At 36.8% G+C, this 18,410-nt stretch overlaps 1 protein-coding gene across 1 annotated transcript; it reads left to right on the top strand.

Moving 5' to 3' along the window:
* The first annotated feature begins 548 nt into the window (after nt 1–548).
* Nucleotides 549–6,544, top strand: LOC128512275 (globoside alpha-1,3-N-acetylgalactosaminyltransferase 1-like). Its single transcript, XM_053485474.1, has 4 exons — nt 549–627; nt 3,315–3,350; nt 5,279–5,413; nt 5,620–6,544. The coding sequence occupies exons 1-4, from the start codon at nt 569–571 to the stop codon at nt 6,308–6,310; spliced, it is 921 nt and encodes a 306-aa protein (XP_053341449.1). The 5' UTR covers nt 549–568; the 3' UTR covers nt 6,311–6,544.
* Nucleotides 6,545–18,410: the final 11,866 nt, after the last annotated feature.

The following is an 18,410-nucleotide window of genomic DNA, read 5'->3' as shown; positions in this document are numbered from 1 at the left end:
GACACACACACACACACACACACACACACACACACAAAACTAGACATGCTCTTTTGTATTTCAGCTGCAGAGGTATTCTATTTCCTCATTATTTGTGCCCCATACATTCGGACTGGAGCTGAGCCTCTGTGAGGGATAAATTATAGAAATAATTACAATAATTCCAAACCCCTAATGCCTCAACATTACAAATTGTCTGTCCTGAACATGTTAGATATGTCACGGCCACTGAAGAATCTCTTCAGTTCAAACTTCATCAAAAGCGTCAATGTTTAAACATGATTCTAAAGTGGATTTTTATCTTCCTTGCATTCCTGTTAAATTAAACTTTTACTTCAAACTTTAACTACTTTTACTTCATTAGTTTTGGGAGTCATTAAGTGTGTTAGTGCATTAGAAACAGTTTTAGCCTAGCAGAGATGTGATTTCAGGTCAGTTCTTCTTTAAGGGTAAAATCTGTCAACCTGCATCATCCACTTGGCCACGCCCCTATTTATTTCCCTCTTTCTCTATAAGACAAAACGTTTCTACTTCTATTCATTAAGTGGACGACAGAAGAAACATCACCATGCGGTTTGAACAGAATTCCTTTCTGATTTTCCTTATTATCTTTGCTTCATTAGTTGGGTATGTCGTTATTGATGTTAATTTATAATTACTAAAATAACTTTCTGTATAGGCTTTAAGAGTGTGCCCTGCCTTGTGAGTTATGTAATGAAGTGTCCTTCTGTGTGGCTTTACATTAAAACTGGTAGAAGTTTGGTCAGGGATTTTTTTCTGGTTATTTTGTGAGATGTGCATTTTGTTTAATGGCTTTTATTTTTTTATTTTATTTTATTTTTTATTCTGCCGATGAGACCACAATGGCTTTATTTTAATTACAAAGCCGTTATCAAAAAAACTAAATTGTTAAACCATTTATCTGATATAATAAATTGTAAGCGCGATTGGTGCTTAATAATATTTTAAAAGCGGGGGTCATCCTCCTGCCCTCCTTTTGTCTTGGAAGAGGTCTGATGTTAGACGAGGATATTTTACTGTTTTTCACACCTCAATCCAGGATTCTGAGGTTCATTATTAAAGACACAAATTTAAGGTCAATTTAATATCTCTGAAAAGGAACAGTTGAGTGTGACTGCTTTGAGTTTGTCATAGACATTGTTGAAATCTGAGAAGAACAAAAAATAAGTCTTCTCTCTGGATGTTTTAATCAGTCTCAAAAACATTAATATTATAACAACTCATATAACAATATTATAATAATCCTAATATTTTACCACATACATAGACAAATTTACTACTAGTTTACTAGTGAGCAATAGAAAGTAAAAAATAATTTTCAATAATGTATAATGCAACAACATATATATTGTGAAAAAAAACAACTAGTTTTACAATGATAGACGTCAACGATAAATGTCATGGCGCAGGCAAAGGACAATAAAAGGATTGGTAATAACCAGGATCCAAAGTTGAACATTGACGAACAAGAAAACACAAGGACTTAAATACATAGTCATACCAGCAAAGGTGGAAGCTAATTAAATTATTGTGTTACTGTACATAAGTACATTTTTCCTGTAGCTGTAGTTTATTTGAGTATTTTTCCTTTACGAAAACAGATCACAGTCAGGAACCTATGTGTGTGTGTGTGTGTGTGTGTGTGTGTGTGTGTGTGTGTGTTAGAATGAGAGAGAGAGAGAGAGAGAGAGAGAAAAGATCTTATCATGAATAAAGGCTATTGTAAGCTAATACAAACTCTGTATTTTTAATTTATATTTAAGCAAAATGGAAGTTCAACTTTTACTCAAGCTTACATGTAAATGAAGGATTTCTACTTTTACTCAAGTGCAGGATATTTGTACTTGGCCTGTCACTGCTAATTGGTGTGCAAACTGAAGTCCATAATCATGACAGACTATAGTGACAATCAATGACAAAACATGGGACGACAATGTGTAAAAAACAGCAGGTGCTGAAGAATGATTTTGTAAAACGATGAAATCTGTAAAGATAATTTCAAAATACATTTCTTTGTCTATGTGTACGAGTGCCAGATGGAGAGGGGTGCAAATGGCCAAAGGGTGGTTTCCCAGTCCAACAGCCTTCAATGGGTTGACTCTGTCTAGAGTTTTGCTCATATCAGCAGTGGTAAGATCAGATTGTTGACATATAATGGCAGTCTGACTGATTCTGCAACAAGAAGCGAGGGAGGCATCACTGTCACAAACAGGTTATTCAGTTCTATAGTTCAAAGTGCCCTGCATGCCCTGCCACAAGCTCAATGTATCATTGCTGTCCTGAAATTGGTTGCGATTCCAAAAAACCAGAAGGTACAAATGTGTTTACTGTAAAAAATGTTCTAAACAAATAGATTGATAGGTATAACTCCTACAGGTACTGACGGATTGATGTTGGGTATGCAATAGAAAAGGTTTAGCAAAATGAACTGTGTAAGCTTCTCATCAAACTGCGCAGCAAGGATCCTAATAATGCCTGAGATGAAGACCACACGCAAGATCATCACACATGTTTTGCCAAGGGTTTCTGCTCATTTCGATCTTCAGCTTCTTTTAAATGATAGAATTTTACTTTCAGTTTCACTTTTCATCCAGGAGCCTGTTGAAATCTGTTTGCAGTAAATACTGTCAATCCCTCTGTTGTAAACTTTTTCAGAGACCAGGAGACGTTGTGATATCATTCAAGCAGAAGTTACTCTTTATTGAGAACTCGCCGAGCGTCACTGTAGTCATCCAAGTCTGACCGAAAAAACTTAGCCCTGGAGAGTTTATACTTTACAAGAGGGAGGGATACAAAGAGGTGGAGACAATCTAAACAAAGCATAGTCTAGTACAGGAGTCAGCCTGGTACCGGAGGTTACCCAGCCCTGATCTTATCAGTATAACAGTGGCTTTCAAATGCATAGGGGCTAATCTAACCAGCCTGACAGTATCACCCAAACCTTTACATTCTCATAGAGACAAAGGCATAGCCTGGCCTTGAGATTAGCATTCACATTGACTTTGGGACCCTACCCAGTGGTCAGGAAGTACATAAAGACAAAAGGTTAATGTCTCTGACACCTGGGGTACAAGACTTGATCTTCTTAGAATGTCACCAACTTTACCTTAAAATGTAAAACCCAATGTACATAACTTGTTCAGTTTATATACTATTACGTTGGAAGCTAGATTTAACATTTTATAAATTTGTAATCCTACACCTCTAACTTAGCTTGTTTTCATATATTCGTAGAAAAAGCTTACCTTAATATTCATTAATGGTTCATGAGTAACAGATGTTTTCATCATCAGGTTAATTTACCTCCATTACACATCTACATGGTTCAGGTAAGAAATGGACACTTAATCCCAGCTATACACAGTGTTTCATTATTCTCTGTTTTATGCCCTCTATCTGCATTATTGCACTTTATCTATACTCTAAACACATTTAATTGCTTTCATTCAGAAATCAGGGCAGCAAAAAAGGGTGTTATATTACCATAATCTACTTTAAGCCCATGGCCCCATTACTGAAGGTGTATAAATGAAATTTTTGTTAACTCTATGATAAACAGAGTGTGATGTTTTGTGATTTCAGTGGTGTGTTGGTGTGCAGATCGACTGAGTGAGTACACAAAGACATATAAACCTGTTCATACCTTTATAGTTATATCTATATAGAAAGTATTTTATCACAATTTATTATACTTAATGTTCCATTTATTATTTACATTCCTGTATTATTACCCTAAAAAAACAAATCATATAAATAAGATCAATGCATCCAGTCCGCAGGCAACTTTGCAAAAACAACCTCACTCAGTCCCGGGTCATCAATAAACTAAATTGGGATTAATTGCATTAAGTCTGATGTTTTTCCCCCACAAGCATTGTGTTCTTCAGGAAATATAAGAAATAAAAAATACAAATGAATGTGCATACAATGAAAAACAGGGCAGGTGCCAGACAGGTATAAAAGAGTCCTTTTTGTTATATTTTCTGCTTGATGAGTCATACATTTAACTGACATAAAATAATAAGTCAGCCTTGGAATCTTGTGGAATGGCAGGTTTTCTATGTGACGTCATTTTACAAGTCTGACTAAAAATCATTCTAAACGTCTATAATCAACTTTCAGGGGGGAAAAAAAGGATGAAAATACAGACTTACTCTTTCCTCCTGGGTGAGAACACACACACACACACACACACACACACATTATCTCTTTATCTTGTGTTCTTATCCTCTATTGTTGAGATGCTGGTTGCTATGATGTTATGGTTGATGTTTTCTCTGGGAATAACCTGACTAAACAAGGGCGAAAAATTGGGAATGTAGAATAAATCCCTGATACTATTTCTTTTGAAATCTTCACATGGACTGTGTTCACTGCAATTATTTTTACCTGTTAATTAAATACTACTGGCTTTTGGCATTTATTAAACACAAGAAATATTTGTGCTTCTCCCAAATTCTTGTCAAACACAATGTCTGGGTTTGGCTGGTAAGCTATCTTTTATAAACGGAATAACAAAACTTTTTATAACATATGTCACTCAGACACCAACCTTACTGTTTTTCTTAGATATGACAAAAATTATAATCACAATTATTTTGGTTAATATTAAGCTTTGGGAGCATCACACATTTATTGAATAAAATTGTTTGTGTTGTTACCATTACATTTTCTAAATTTAATTATATTATATAATTTAATAAATATGTCAGCTAAATAAAAAGCTAAAATGAAGAAAGATATGAGAATGAATAGAAAGAGAGAGAGATGCCTCTCAGCCTTAGGGAGAGGCCCTAGGGATAGGCTTGTTTATTTTGCAGGGCCTTATGTAGCCTGCCCAGCCCTACGCAACATGATTTTATAGGAACGTCCGGCTATGACAGAAAGAAGAGATATTTTTTGACAGTTTCCTCTAAATGTATTTTTTCTTCTTCAAATGTCTTATGGTCATATTCTTCACCACTGTCTCTTGCTAATCAGCGAATCTACATTAAAATTTCTGTTTTTTTTTTTTTTTTTTTTTTGCTAAATGTGCTGTACAAGTAAAATTTCATTTATTGTTACCAGTGAATTTATTTGATTAAGCTTGGTAAGTGAACAGCACTACTTCTACTACTAAGAATATATATTTATTTTACTACTAGGATTGCTTGCTCTCAGCCAAGTGTGAGTAGCAGGTAAGTAAAAGTGGCAATTAACAAATGTACAATTTTTCCTAAATTTGTTAATTCATGCGTGTGTGTGTGTGTATTATCAGTCGGCCAGACATTGCCACAACAACCCAGTGGTTGGCACCAATCGTGTGGGAGGGTACATTTGATTTGACAGTGATTGACAACATCTACAAACCGAAGAACATCACCGTGGCAACCACTGTCTTTGCTCTAGGGAAGTAAGTTTTACAAAATGAAACAATTTGGGTTAGATTGTATATGTATTCAAAAATTTTAACCAATTATTTGTCAGATTTTCATGTGCAGTCAAATGAACAGTAGCATTTACACACACAGTACACAATACTGACTCAGTCTAGCAACACCATCAAATACCTCGGTAATGAAAATATTTATGATTAAATAGCTGAATATTTTTCTGCAGGTATGTACGTTTCCTGAAGGACCTGCTGGAGTCAGCAGAGCAGCACTTCTTTGTGGGCTACCGAGTGCATTATTACCTGTTTACGGATCTTCCAGATGAGGTTCCCGTGGTAACCCTGGGGGAGGGTCATCAGTTGACTGTCATAAAAACTGCAAGCTCGAACCGCTGGCAGGAAATCTCACTCGGTAGAATGGAGATGATTGAGAAACTTATTGAAAAGGAACTCATTGGCAAGGCAGACTACATATTCAGCCTCGACGTTGACTCCAAATTCTATGCTCACTGGGGGGCGGAGTCTCTGGGAGATCTAGTTGGTGCGCAGCATGCCTGGTTTTTTGGTTATCCTCGAGAACAGTTCACATATGAGCGGCGTCCTGAATCTCAGGCCTACATACCTTTAGATGCAGGAGACTACTACTATGGAGGTGCCGTGATCGGAGGACGTCTCGAGAACGTGCACAAGCTGGTAAAGACGTGTCGCATGAAGCTGGAAGAGGACCGAGCCAATCAGATCGAAGCGGCATGGCAGGAAGAGTCACACCTGAACAGATACTTCCTTTACAACAAGCCCACCAAGTTGCTTTCTCCTGAATACCTGTGGGATGACAAAAAAGGGAAACCCAGCTTTATGAAGTTGGTTCGTTTCTCACAGGTGGTCAAAAATAATGCAGAGATCCGACCCAACCCTTAATAAACAACATACTTTCTGTTGGAGAGCTTTTGTATTCTGTTTTTTAGAGAAGATAAATGATCTAAGGTCTCTAATTCTGTTAAAAACATCACCCAAGTTTCTGCACCAGGCCGCTGTACCACCTTAAGACTTTTGTCACCAAACAGCTTTCTACATTACAGCAATACCACACCTTTACATTTAGACAAAGCCTAATACAATAAAATAAAATATTTGCTTACCTTAAATTATTAGACGTTATTTTGACAAGAAATAAATAGTGTTTCTGTGATTCCACATTATGGCTTTATATTTAAAAAAGCAAATTTATTACATCAAAGCAATATATTTTTTAATTATTTAGTTACAAAAATATTATTAATAATTATTTTAAATAATCAAACTACAGTTGCCAACTTACTTGCATTTTTTCTCTCTCTATTTCTCTTTCTCTCTCTTTCTCTCTCTCTCTCTCACACACACACACACACACACAATAGGCAAGTTGTAAATGGCATTTAGCCTAACTTGAATGTCTTTGGACTGTGGGAGGAAACTGGAGCACCTGCAGGAAACCCACCAAGCACGGTGAAGAACATGCAAACTCCATGCACACAGACCCTGAGATGGAAATCAAACCCTTGACCTCAAAATGGATTATAGACCTTTAATCTAAACTCATAAATGTCATAAGTCTTCTGCAGAAAAAGTTTATATGGATTTACAATCAAGTTACAAAATCAGATCAAGATGGCGCTGTTCTAAGCACACATGCGGCTCTGTTAATATTAAGACATCATCAGGATTTGCATGCAATAAGTTAAGGAAAACTTCTTTTTCTTTTCATTTTATGTCAATATATATATATTTTTTACAGGAGTTGCTATTTTCTTAAATATCTATTGGAAACTATATTTTGGTGAAGAATTATAATAATCTTAAACATGGACAATACAAAAATATAATTTGCAATGTTCATGGATATAATAATAACTCTTTAAAATTATGTTTAAAAAACTTTTCTGATGTTACTAGACCTAAAAAGAAAATATATGGATGGTTATTTATTGATTAATGGTGACTTCAATGAAGCCCCCCAAGGAGTTCTTAGAGTCCCTCCAAAGAATAGTACATCTATTTTTTTGTTGTTGTTTGGCGTTTTTTACATCCATATGATGATGAATATACATGGACAAATAATGCTATTATCTTCAGTAATTTATGATTCATGTCATGACTTGACTTTTGGCTTTTATTTAATAATGCAGTTCAGTTTGTCTCAGACACTTCGATCGGTTATTTACCTTTATCAGATCACAGACTCATCTCAATCTCTTCAACTGGAAATACAGACATTTTAATTTAATAATAAATTAGACAAGTAGCTATGATGTAAGGCCAAGAACATAAAGTGGCTGTGTATAAATACTCTTAATGAGCTTGACAAGTTGCAATCTAAAAGAACTCTTATTACAGACGAGGAGTCCTGTTTATTTAATTTGCTTATTTGAGTTTTTGCTCTGGAAAAGGAAAATATAAAAAGAAATTGTCTAGCAGCATTAAAAATGTATAATACATAAACAAAAACCCCTGTCAAATTTATAAATATGTATATATATTTTTATCAAATAATATTTCTTAAATTATAATGAAAATTATGCAAGATAATTCATACAAAAAAAATCAAATCTTTTACTCCAATAATTTTAAATAAGTTTAAAATGGTTTGTGAAAATTACTGTTACGGTTTCCTATGCAGTTGTTACTTTCACTCTTGATGTCTTGGGGAGATAGGAAGCTGACAATAATAATAATAATAATAATAATAATAATAAAAGAAATGGTAATCTAATAAATGCTGTCACTAATTCCTACCAGGGGAGTGAACCAGGGGAGACAAACTCGAGATGAACGATGAGTGTCAGCAAACTTTGGTAAATAAAGCACAATACACCTAATTGCTCCATAGTTACAGTGGAAACCAAAAGTTCAGACAGAGAAAGAAATAATATTTACAAAAATAAACAAAGGTTTAAATTATAAATTTAGGGAGCCATGAGTGGAACTAAGAACAAAGAAATAAATAAAACAAAACACCTTCTGACTTAAGTGCAGCAGTCAATTTAATCTAATTAAAAAATATAACCAAAATCTGAGTCGGGAATGTCCGCTAACTACACTGACTGACCAAATATAAATACAACATTTAGCTCTTGTTCCTAACTAGTGTTTCTACACAGTCTCACTCTACGTGTTTCTTGTATACATCTTCGGGCATACTAACCATGACTTCACAAACTCGTACAGGACTTAAACAAAAACAACAGAGTAAATCATTCAGTAACAAGCCTGTAAATTTCCATGTAAAACAGGTACATCTTCTTCTTTGTCTTTTGGCTGTTTCCTTTCAGGGGTCGCCACAGCGAATCATCTGCCTCTATCTAACCCTATCCTCTGCATCCTGTTCTCTTACACCAACTAACTTCATGTCCTCTCTCACTGCATCCATGAATCTCCTATTTGGTCTTCCTCTAGACCTCCTGCCTGGCAGTTCCAACCTCAGCATCCTTCTACTGATATATTCACAATCTCTCCTCTGAATATGTCCAAACCACCTTAGTCTGGTCTCTCTGACTTTATCTACAAAACATTTAACATGGGTTGTCCCTCTGATGAACTCATTCTTGATCCTATCCATCCTTGTCACTCCCAAAGAGAACCTCAACATCTTTAGCCCTGCTACATCTAGCTCTGCTTTCTGTCTTTTTTTTTTTTCAGTGCCACTGTCTCTAGGCTGTAGAGCATTGCTGGTCTCACCACTGTCCTGTACACCTTTCCTTTCATTCTTGCTGATATTCTTTTATCGCACAACACACCTGACACTTTTCTTCACCCATTCCAACCTTCCTGTACACGACTCTTCACCTCCTTTGAACACTCTCCGTTGCTATGGACTGTTGACCTAAGTACTTAAAATCCTGCACCTTCTTTACCTCTGGTGCCTGTAGCCTCACCGTTCCTCTTGAGTCTGTCTCATTTACACACATGCATTCCATCTTGCTGCGGCTAACCTTCATTCCTCTGCTTTCCAGAGCGTGCCTCCACCTCTCCAAATTTTCCTTCACCTGTTCCCTGCTGTCGCTACAAAGCACAATGTCATCTGCAAAAATCATAGTCCATGGAGACTCCTGTCTTACCTCATCTGTTATTCTGTCCATCACCAGAGCAAACAAAAAGGGGCTCAGAGCCGATCCTTGATGCAGACCCACCTCCACACAATGAAACCAAAACCATATTGCTGTTTACAAATGCTCACCTCTGCCCTTAACCTAGCTTCCACTACTCTTTCCCACAGCTTCATTGGAAGGCTTGTTAGCTTTATACCTCTGTAATTGCCACAGCTCTGCACATCCGCCTTGTTCTTAAAAATCGGCACCAATACACTTCTTCTTCATTCTTCTGGAATCCTCTCACTCTCCAAGATCTTGTTAAACAAACTAGTCAGAAACTCTACTGCCACCTCACCTAAGCGCTTCCATACCTCCACACGTATGTCATCAGGACCAACAGTCTTTCCACTTTTCATCCTCTTCAATGCCCTTCTCACCTCACTTTTACTAATATTTGCTACTTCCTGTTCCACAAGTCACCTCTTCTACTCTTTGTTCTCTTTTGTTTTCCTCATTCATCAACTCCTCAAAGTACTCCTTCCATCTTCCCATTACTCTCCTGGCATCTGTCAGTATATTTCTATATCTATCTTTAATCACTCTAACCTGCTGCACATCCTTCCCATCTCTATCTCTCTGCCTAGCCAACCTGTACAAATTCACCTCTGCCTCTTTACTGTCCAGCCTAGCATACCTCATATGCTCTTTGTTTGGCTTTTGCCACCTCTACCTTCACCCTACGCTGCATCTCCCTGTACTCCAGTCTACTTTCTTCAGTCCTCTCAGTGTCCCACTTCTTTTTAGCTAACCTTTTTCCCTGTATACACTTCTGGACTTCCTCATTCCACCACCAAGTCTCCTTGTCCACTTTCCCCTTACCTGATGATACACCAAGTACCCTCCTACCTGTCTTCCTCATCACATTGGCTGTAGTTGTCCAGTCAACTGAAAGCACCTCCTGACCACCCATAGCCTGTCTCAAGTCCTCCCTAAAGACTACACAACATTCTTCCTTTCTTAGCTTCCACCACTTTGTCCTCTGCTCTGCCTTTGTCCTCTTCACCTTCCTCACCACCAGGGTTATTTTACACACCACCATCCTGTGTTGTCTGGCTACACTCTCCCCTACCAACACTTTGCAGTCACTAATCTCTTTCAGATTACAACATTGACACAAGATGTAGTCGACCTGAGTGCTTCTGCCTCCACTCTTATATGTCACCCTATGTTCCTGCCTCTTCTGGAAGAAAGTATTTACTACTGCCATTTTCATCCTCTTTGCAAAGTCCACCACCATCTGTCTTTCTACGTTCCTGTTCTGAAGACCAAACCTGCCCATCACATTTTCATCACTCGTTCCCTTTCCTAACATGTCCATTGAAGTCTGCACCAATAACCCCCTCTCTCACCTCTGGGGATGCTCTGCTTCACTTCATCTAACTCACTCCAGAATTTCTCCTTCTTTTCTAACTCACATCCTACCTTTGGGCATAACCACTAACAACATTCAACATCACATCTTCAATGTCCAGCTTTAGGCCTCATCACCCTATCTGATACTCTCTTCACCTCTAGAACATTCCTTACAAACTCCCTTTTCAGAATAACTCCTACTCCATTTCTTTTCCTATCCACACCATGGTAAAACAATTTGAACCCTACCTTTCCACCCAGTGTCCTGGACACACAGTATTTCCACCTTGATTCTCTGCATCATATCAACCAACTCTCTTCCCTTCCCTGTCATGGTGTCAACATTCAAAGTCCCTACTATCACTCTTAAACTCTTGCCTTTTCTCAACTCTCTCTGCTTTTAAAAATGCCTTACTCCTCTCCTTCTTCGACCAGCAGTAGCCCAATTTCCACCGGCACCCTGTACTGTAGGTCAACACACCAGTGGCGGCTAAAGATAAAAATACCAAAGAATATTATTGTGTATAGAGTGATTAAAAACAATGCAATTTATGCTATATTAGGAAAATCTCAATTTCTTCAATTCCAAGGATTAATAATGGTAACAATGTCAACTTTAGAATCTAGAATCCAGAAAATTAATTTACACAAATTTAAAAAGAGGCCTTAATCACTGAAAGTCTACAGAAAAGCCTCAGATCCAAGAGGTTTTTACGGTCCTAAAAATGATTCCTTGTAAATTTCACAGTTATAAAAAAGTTATGTTACCTTAATAAAATCTCTAAAAGTCACATACATGATTGTTTGAGTTAGACAAATCAAAATAAATGCCTAAAAAAACAATTATTCATTTTGTCTTAAATTTACACTATAATTTAAGTTTACTTCACTAGTAAAAATCAGTATTTGACTAACTGAATTATATTTTTAACATGCACTTAATATTTTTTGATACATTTCAATCAAAATATCTGGTAATGGAGTAATTGTACTGATTATTTTCAAGAACTACAATTATAAATTATTCCAACTCAATATTCTTTATTTTTAACAACAAAAACTTAAATAATTGAGTAAATTGCCAGTTGCAAGTGCTCATGGGAAGTCTGGTGTAACATCAGAGACCAGAAGGCTGTGAGGATGTGAGAATGGACATGAAGCACCTGGAACATTGTGGAACATTCCTTACAAATCCTGGTGAGTAAACAGCTAACACAAGTTACTGTAATAATGACTCTGTCTGCCTGCACACACAACTTCATAGGGTGTGAGTTACTGTTCTGAATCCTGTCACAGCCGAGCTCCAGAGCTAACGATAGCTAGCAACAGGCCAGTCCTGGGGTTCAGTGTGATTTAGCTTGTTTGTTCCAACCACCAAACTGCTCAGCTAAAGCGGCGTTAATACAGACACTTAAAATCTGGTGTAAAAGGAGAGATTTAACACCGAGCAGCAGCGCGTGCATGTCCGGGTTTCCTCCGGGTTTCTCGGTGTAACCGGCGGCGGTTGTGCCGCAATATTTGAATTTCTCCCGCCAAATGCGGTGATTTTGCGCAGCCAACCGCCACTGTGGAGAGGATATAAAACTAACATGTTCAAATAATTACCGCATGTGTAACATTACACACCTCACACACTGAACCGCGAGTCTGCTCGTTTCACTCCGACACTTTAAGGAGGAAACTCAGAACAAATCCGGTTTAAACAGCAGAAATGAGGTGCAGTGTCCGGACTCGTGCACTGTTTTATACGTTACTGTATGTGAGTATTTTTACATGATTAAACACTGAGCACGCAGCGGCAGATGTTATACAATAAAAGTGCTAAGTACTGTACTAGTAACTAAAGTTATGAAATATAAAGATTTAGTGAAAATACAACATTTCTCTCAGACTTAGAATTGGGAGAAAGTAATATGAAATTTAAATATTTATATTTACAATGTTGTGTATGTTCTGATATGTAAGTAAAAGAAACTAAAACTGATTGATTTTGTGCGTTTGTTTGAAACATGTTATATATTTTTTATATCTTTTTCACAGCACCAACACCACTAATGAAGAGAAGTTGAATAGAGATAAAACAGGAGGTAAATGTCAACTTTTTAAATGTTACAGAAATATTAAATGTGTAACCATTGAATCAAAGATAGAAATTAAAACAAGGCTTGAAATATTTCACTTTACCTATAATAAGTCTAGACTATACAAGTTTTCCACACAAGTATACTAGTTTTTTCATTAACCAAAGTAAAAAATTTATATTGTTGATAGTCATGCATAAATAAAGTTGGGTATCATTTTTATACAAGGGACAAAAACATGTACAAGGGACGTTCAAGTCAAAGCGGGACCATTGATTGTGCAAAATAACAGAACACCCCCTTTATTTCTCTCTCTATATTTTTTTCTATGTATGAGGTTGTGCATTGTTCTGTAAGAGCAAAATGCCTTTGGTGATCAAAGCAGTCCGTTTTGTGTAAAAGCAATCCACTGGAATGTTCACCGGAATTTTACCAGCAATGGGCTACGTGAAATCAAATCAGTTTTACGTCTTCATTTTAGAGAATTAAGTCCCGCTTTGACTTAAACACCACTCGTAGATCAGTGTGATGATGTTTATTAGACCAAAAAGTATGTATTTAAACAGAAGTACTATTTTACCAGTCTGGTAGACTTTATAGTAACAGTCACACTTGTACTTACTTGTATACTATTGTTCCTTTTTTAGGTGCCAGCATTATGCATAATACAAAAGTCTACTTTCCACATGTTAACTGTATAATACTTGTGGCAGAAGTATTGTTTTTGAGACTGTTTACTAATAAGATAAATCCAGCTGTCTGTTTATGATCTTGTTACATGTCATTTGCATGTAAACCAGGTTGAGTTTAGACTTCATTTCTTGTCAAATTTGGCAAATAAATGTTTAATTAAAATGGTAATGTGTGTATTGTTTTTATTTTTCATTCAGTTAAAATATTTAGTAAATGTAGCACATTTGTTTGTTAAATAATAATATTATTTTCAGTATCTTCTACCTTCCATTTCAATTATATCTACTCAATTATTTTACTCATTTTCACTTTGCATTAACTTCTGATTTTCATTACATTTACTTAATTTTGTACATCATTGTACTAAATATAGTTATTCAGGTCTACCTAATTTTTTTACTGACTTGTACTCAACTCATGAAGTATATTTTACATGATTTGTATATTTTTTTTATATTTACTCAATATTTTTAAGTGTAAAAATGTTTCACCAAAGAAATTGAGTACAGCACAGTTTTATTTTTTAGAGTGCATTCTACAAATTTGTCTAAAAATCATTCTTAAAGTCTTAAAGCCTGATTCCACACACACACACACACACACACACACAATATGTTTACTTAAATGAGTTCTTCTCCTCTAATGTTGAAATGCTGGTTGCTATGTTATAGTTGATGGTTTCTCTGGAATTATCCTGACCAATCTTTATTTTATAAAAATTTCTTGAAAAAACATGAGCAAGGGCAAAAAATTAGGCTTGCACAACTGTCACAAATGAACCGTGATGATATTTTAAAAACTCTTTAAATAAACTTTGTCTTTACTGTATTTTTTGTTAACTACAATCTAAATATCATTGGCTGTTGGCATTTATGAAACACAAGAAATAGTTGTGCTTCTCCCTCATTCTTGTCAAACACCATGTCTGGGTTTGACTGGTAAGCTATCTAGCAATACACAAACATATCTAGAAAAAAAGTTCTCACTAATTGAGTTGACTTTTTCTTTTTTTTTTAATTCCCAGAGATAATTATACTCTATTTTCTCAAAATTTGTCCACTGATAGTTGCTTAGTCCCAAGTAAGCAGGGCTCTACATTAACTTTTAAATTCACTTGCAGTCGGATTAGACCAATAATACATTTGTCTGAACATAAAACGACTGTTTATATATACAGTATATATTTTTTAATAGTTTTTTTTATTTATTGTAGTATAACTGAATAACAAAACTTTTTATATGATGTTGCTCAGACACCAGCACTGTTTTTATGAGATATGACAAAAACGCGGCGAAAAATTATGATATGTCGACTAATTATGATGAAATGTCAACTCTAAATGTTCACTCACCTGATTGAGTTCTGTGGAGTCAGATGGCGATCCAATCAAGGCAAGGCAAGTTTCATACACAATGGTAATTTAAAGTACTTTACGTAAAAGAATAGAAAACAATAAAAAGAAATAGAAAATAGCAATAAAACTTAAACTTATTTTGAATAAAAATTAAAAAAGTTTGCAATGAAGTTTTTAAAATTAAATTTAGAATCAAAATAAAAAAGTTAAAATATAAGTGGCAGGCTCTTATTGGCTGCCGAAGTGGATCCAGGTGCAGAGGCAGGGCATTAACTGTTCTCAGGTCGTATAAACAGGTGTGTGTGCACAGAGTCGTGAATTCTATTGCCGCTGGAAACGTTCAATAAATGCACAGCTAAACAGATGAGTTTTGAGTCTAGATTTAAATGTGACTAATATTTTAGCACAGTTGCTCTCTTCTGGAAGCTGGTTATGCGGGCAGCATAATGGCTAAAACCTTGTAAGACCTGAGGACTGGTGTGATGTGCTTAGATTTTCTGGTTCTAGTCAGAATTCTGGCAGCAGCGTTTTGGAAGAGCTGCAGCTGTCTAATGGTTTTCTTGGGAAGGCCGGTGAGGGGACCATTACAATAATCCACTCTGCTGGTGATAGAGGCATGGCCCAGACATTGTGTTTGACAAGAATGAGGGGGAAACACAACTATTTATTGTTTCATAAATGCCAACAGCCAATAATGTTTAGATTGTAGTTAACAAAAAATACAGTAAACACACTGTTTATGTAATGTTATGTTTTTGCAATGTTTTTAAAATAACTGCTTTGACATGTCTACTGAAACTAAGGTCTGTCTCCAGAATCACCCCTAGATTCTTGACTTGATTTTTAGTTGTTTGACCACTAGAGTGAAGGTATGTATTCACCTTCAGAGCTTAATCTTTGTTTCCAAATGCAACGACCCCTGCTGGACAACTGTTACTGACCCTGCCTGCCCCTTCGACCTTGATTAGCGTTTTCCCCTGCAATCTGTGGGTGCGTGCTTGTGATCACTTCCACGTTCATGAACATCAAACAAGAGTGTTTTGTCAGCAGGCTCAGGCATTCACTCTCTGCTGGATTCATGCTCCAAACATCAGGTCGTGCCCAAGCTACCTTATTTAAAGACTCATTCCCTTTTGGAGATTCCCTTCCACGCTCTACTTCCAGGGTTGTGGAGTTTCCTCAATGTCATCAACCCGTCTCCTCTCTCATCACAGGGGATTATCCTATTCATTCACACACGCAGCTTATCTTCTCTGCTCCTGTTGCACCTGCACTCTAAGAATTCTTTGTGGCTTTTAAATAAAGCTCTCAAAGGCCGTCTACCTGCAATTGGTTTCAATTCCGTTCAGCTCAACCTCTGACAAAATCTGCAAATACTTTATCTTGCTCCGCTACTTTTAGCCCTCCTGGGGTGCTAATCAAACTTAGTCCCAATTTATATATTAAATCACACCCCAGGGGATTGATAGTGTAACAACTACTGTAGAAAGCAAAAATGCAAATTAGAATTTTTTTCCTTGGTTAGTTTTACAATTCAGGGTGGTAATTTTTACCATGACACCAGATGCCCCTAATGAGTTCAGGCACCATCCACTCATTTTTATTGGCATACCTAACTTAGTAGTCCATATCACAAAGTTTTCTGCTCCAGAATATACCTAAAACATGCACTGCTCTCCTTCAGCATTCCGCATATACACAGGCATTTGCTTATATGACGTACCATGAGGATCTTGCACTTTTTAAAATCTTACTATAGTTTGTAAAATAAGTTCGGAAAGGTTAGTTGAAGAGGTTTGCTCTAGCGAGTTTTCATTGCAAATCCTTTAAGGTTTTGACTCACCCTCTCCTTCGGGTCTGCTCTCCGTCAATTTTCATTCTCTGTCAATTTTCATTCTGAACCTTACTACTTTTTTTTCCTTTCTTTGGTTCCTTCTTAGACTGTCTTTTGTCCAATGCTTTTTACTTCTGCATGCAAAATAGCTGTCTGTTTGTCTACAGCCGCCTTGTCCTCTGCCTCCTCCGCGTCTTCTGTACTGTATTTCTGTTGTTTGTTTTACCATCTTCAGCATACAGTAGCCAGCTGAGCATTGTGACTCTGGTCTTATTTCTTTTTAATGTGCATGTGAATAAGTGTCCCAGGTGATGCACATGTTTTTCACCTTTCGAACAATGTCCTCCTGTAATCCATTTATGAAAGAGGTTCTCAGGGATGCTGGATCTTGGTTCGAATGTGTGACGAAACTGGAGACAGAGACGCGCTTGCTCTGCAGCAGTCTGAGGCCTGTTGAAGTTCCTTGTCCATTACTGTATGTCTCACTGGATCTGCTGAAGGGGCTGCAATTTGGAAAGGTCAATTGTCAATAACCTGAGGGTCGCGGAGGGGCTTCCATCCAGGTCAGGATCTGAAGCAGGGATATAATTTTAGACTTAGGGACATAATTATTTTAACATAAAGTAGATGTTAGGTTTATCACAACTCCATGTAAATTTTTATTTTTTTAGTTTTGCTGTTACCGATGATTCTAGTCAATTTATGCATGCCACTATCTCTCAGTGAACTCTGATTGTTACTCTTAGCCACCTTGACTTTTACTTTTCACCCGTGCACTATTCACCTTGACTTGATTAACCTCTGAAGGTTTTTACATTGAGCGCATCCACTGTGGGGCCAGGTTTTTATAAACTGGCAAAACCAGCACCCACTTTCTTTTTTCTCTTTTTTTTATGCACTCTTGCACTTTGGTGTACTTTACATATTCTTTACTTGTATGATAGATCCAAGTCTACATCTATTTTCGTCACTGTAAGAAAGTGCACTACTCAATTAATGACAACCTAATTAAACCTTAAATTCTTTTACCTGATCCCAGTGTTGAGACAAGGTGAATCCCTGGTCCTCTCATCCTAAGGTGTGAATGGCCTTTTTTATTTAGCTGCAGCTGTATTCTGTTTCCTCATTGCTTGTGCATAAAACATTTTGAGTGGAGCTGAGCCTCTATGAGGAAAATGTTCTGGAAACTGCCATCAACAATCCTAAGCCCCTGCCTTACACTTGTCTGTCCTGAAAATAGTGGAAAAATATAAAGATTTTAAAAGATAACCAAAGATATCACTGGTACTGGAAAATCCTTCCATGAATCTCCTCAGATCAACTTTACTCACTAACTTATTGTTACTTGTTGGGGGATTGGGTGTTAGCCTGAAGCCCGTAAGATTTGGACTCCTTGGTATACCCCAAACAGGGTGCCAATCAATCACAGGACACACACACACACACACACACACACACACACACAAACACACACACACACACACACACACTATGGGCAAGGCCAGTTAATTTGCATTGGCATTAAGACTGGGCCCTGCCTTGTGAATAAATATATAATAAAGTTTCCATCCATGT

Source organism: Clarias gariepinus, chromosome 24, assembly GCF_024256425.1.
Source record: "Clarias gariepinus isolate MV-2021 ecotype Netherlands chromosome 24, CGAR_prim_01v2, whole genome shotgun sequence".
NCBI lineage: Eukaryota > Metazoa > Chordata > Actinopteri > Siluriformes > Clariidae > Clarias > Clarias gariepinus.
Note: the sequence above shows the minus strand (reverse complement) of the source record. Positions and strands in the feature narration are given on the sequence as shown.

Bases quoted from the DNA above. Each gene is read 5' to 3' on its own strand.
- LOC128512275 (XM_053485474.1), top strand. From the start codon at position 569: ATGCGGTTTGAACAGAATTCCTTTCTGATTTTCCTTATTATCTTTGCT. The intron at 3,351-5,278 runs GTAAGAAATGGA...GTGTATTATCAG, and splicing joins TACACATCTACATGGTTCAG to TCGGCCAGACATTGCCACAA. The intron at 5,414-5,619 runs GTAAGTTTTACA...ATTTTTCTGCAG, and splicing joins ACTGTCTTTGCTCTAGGGAA to GTATGTACGTTTCCTGAAGG.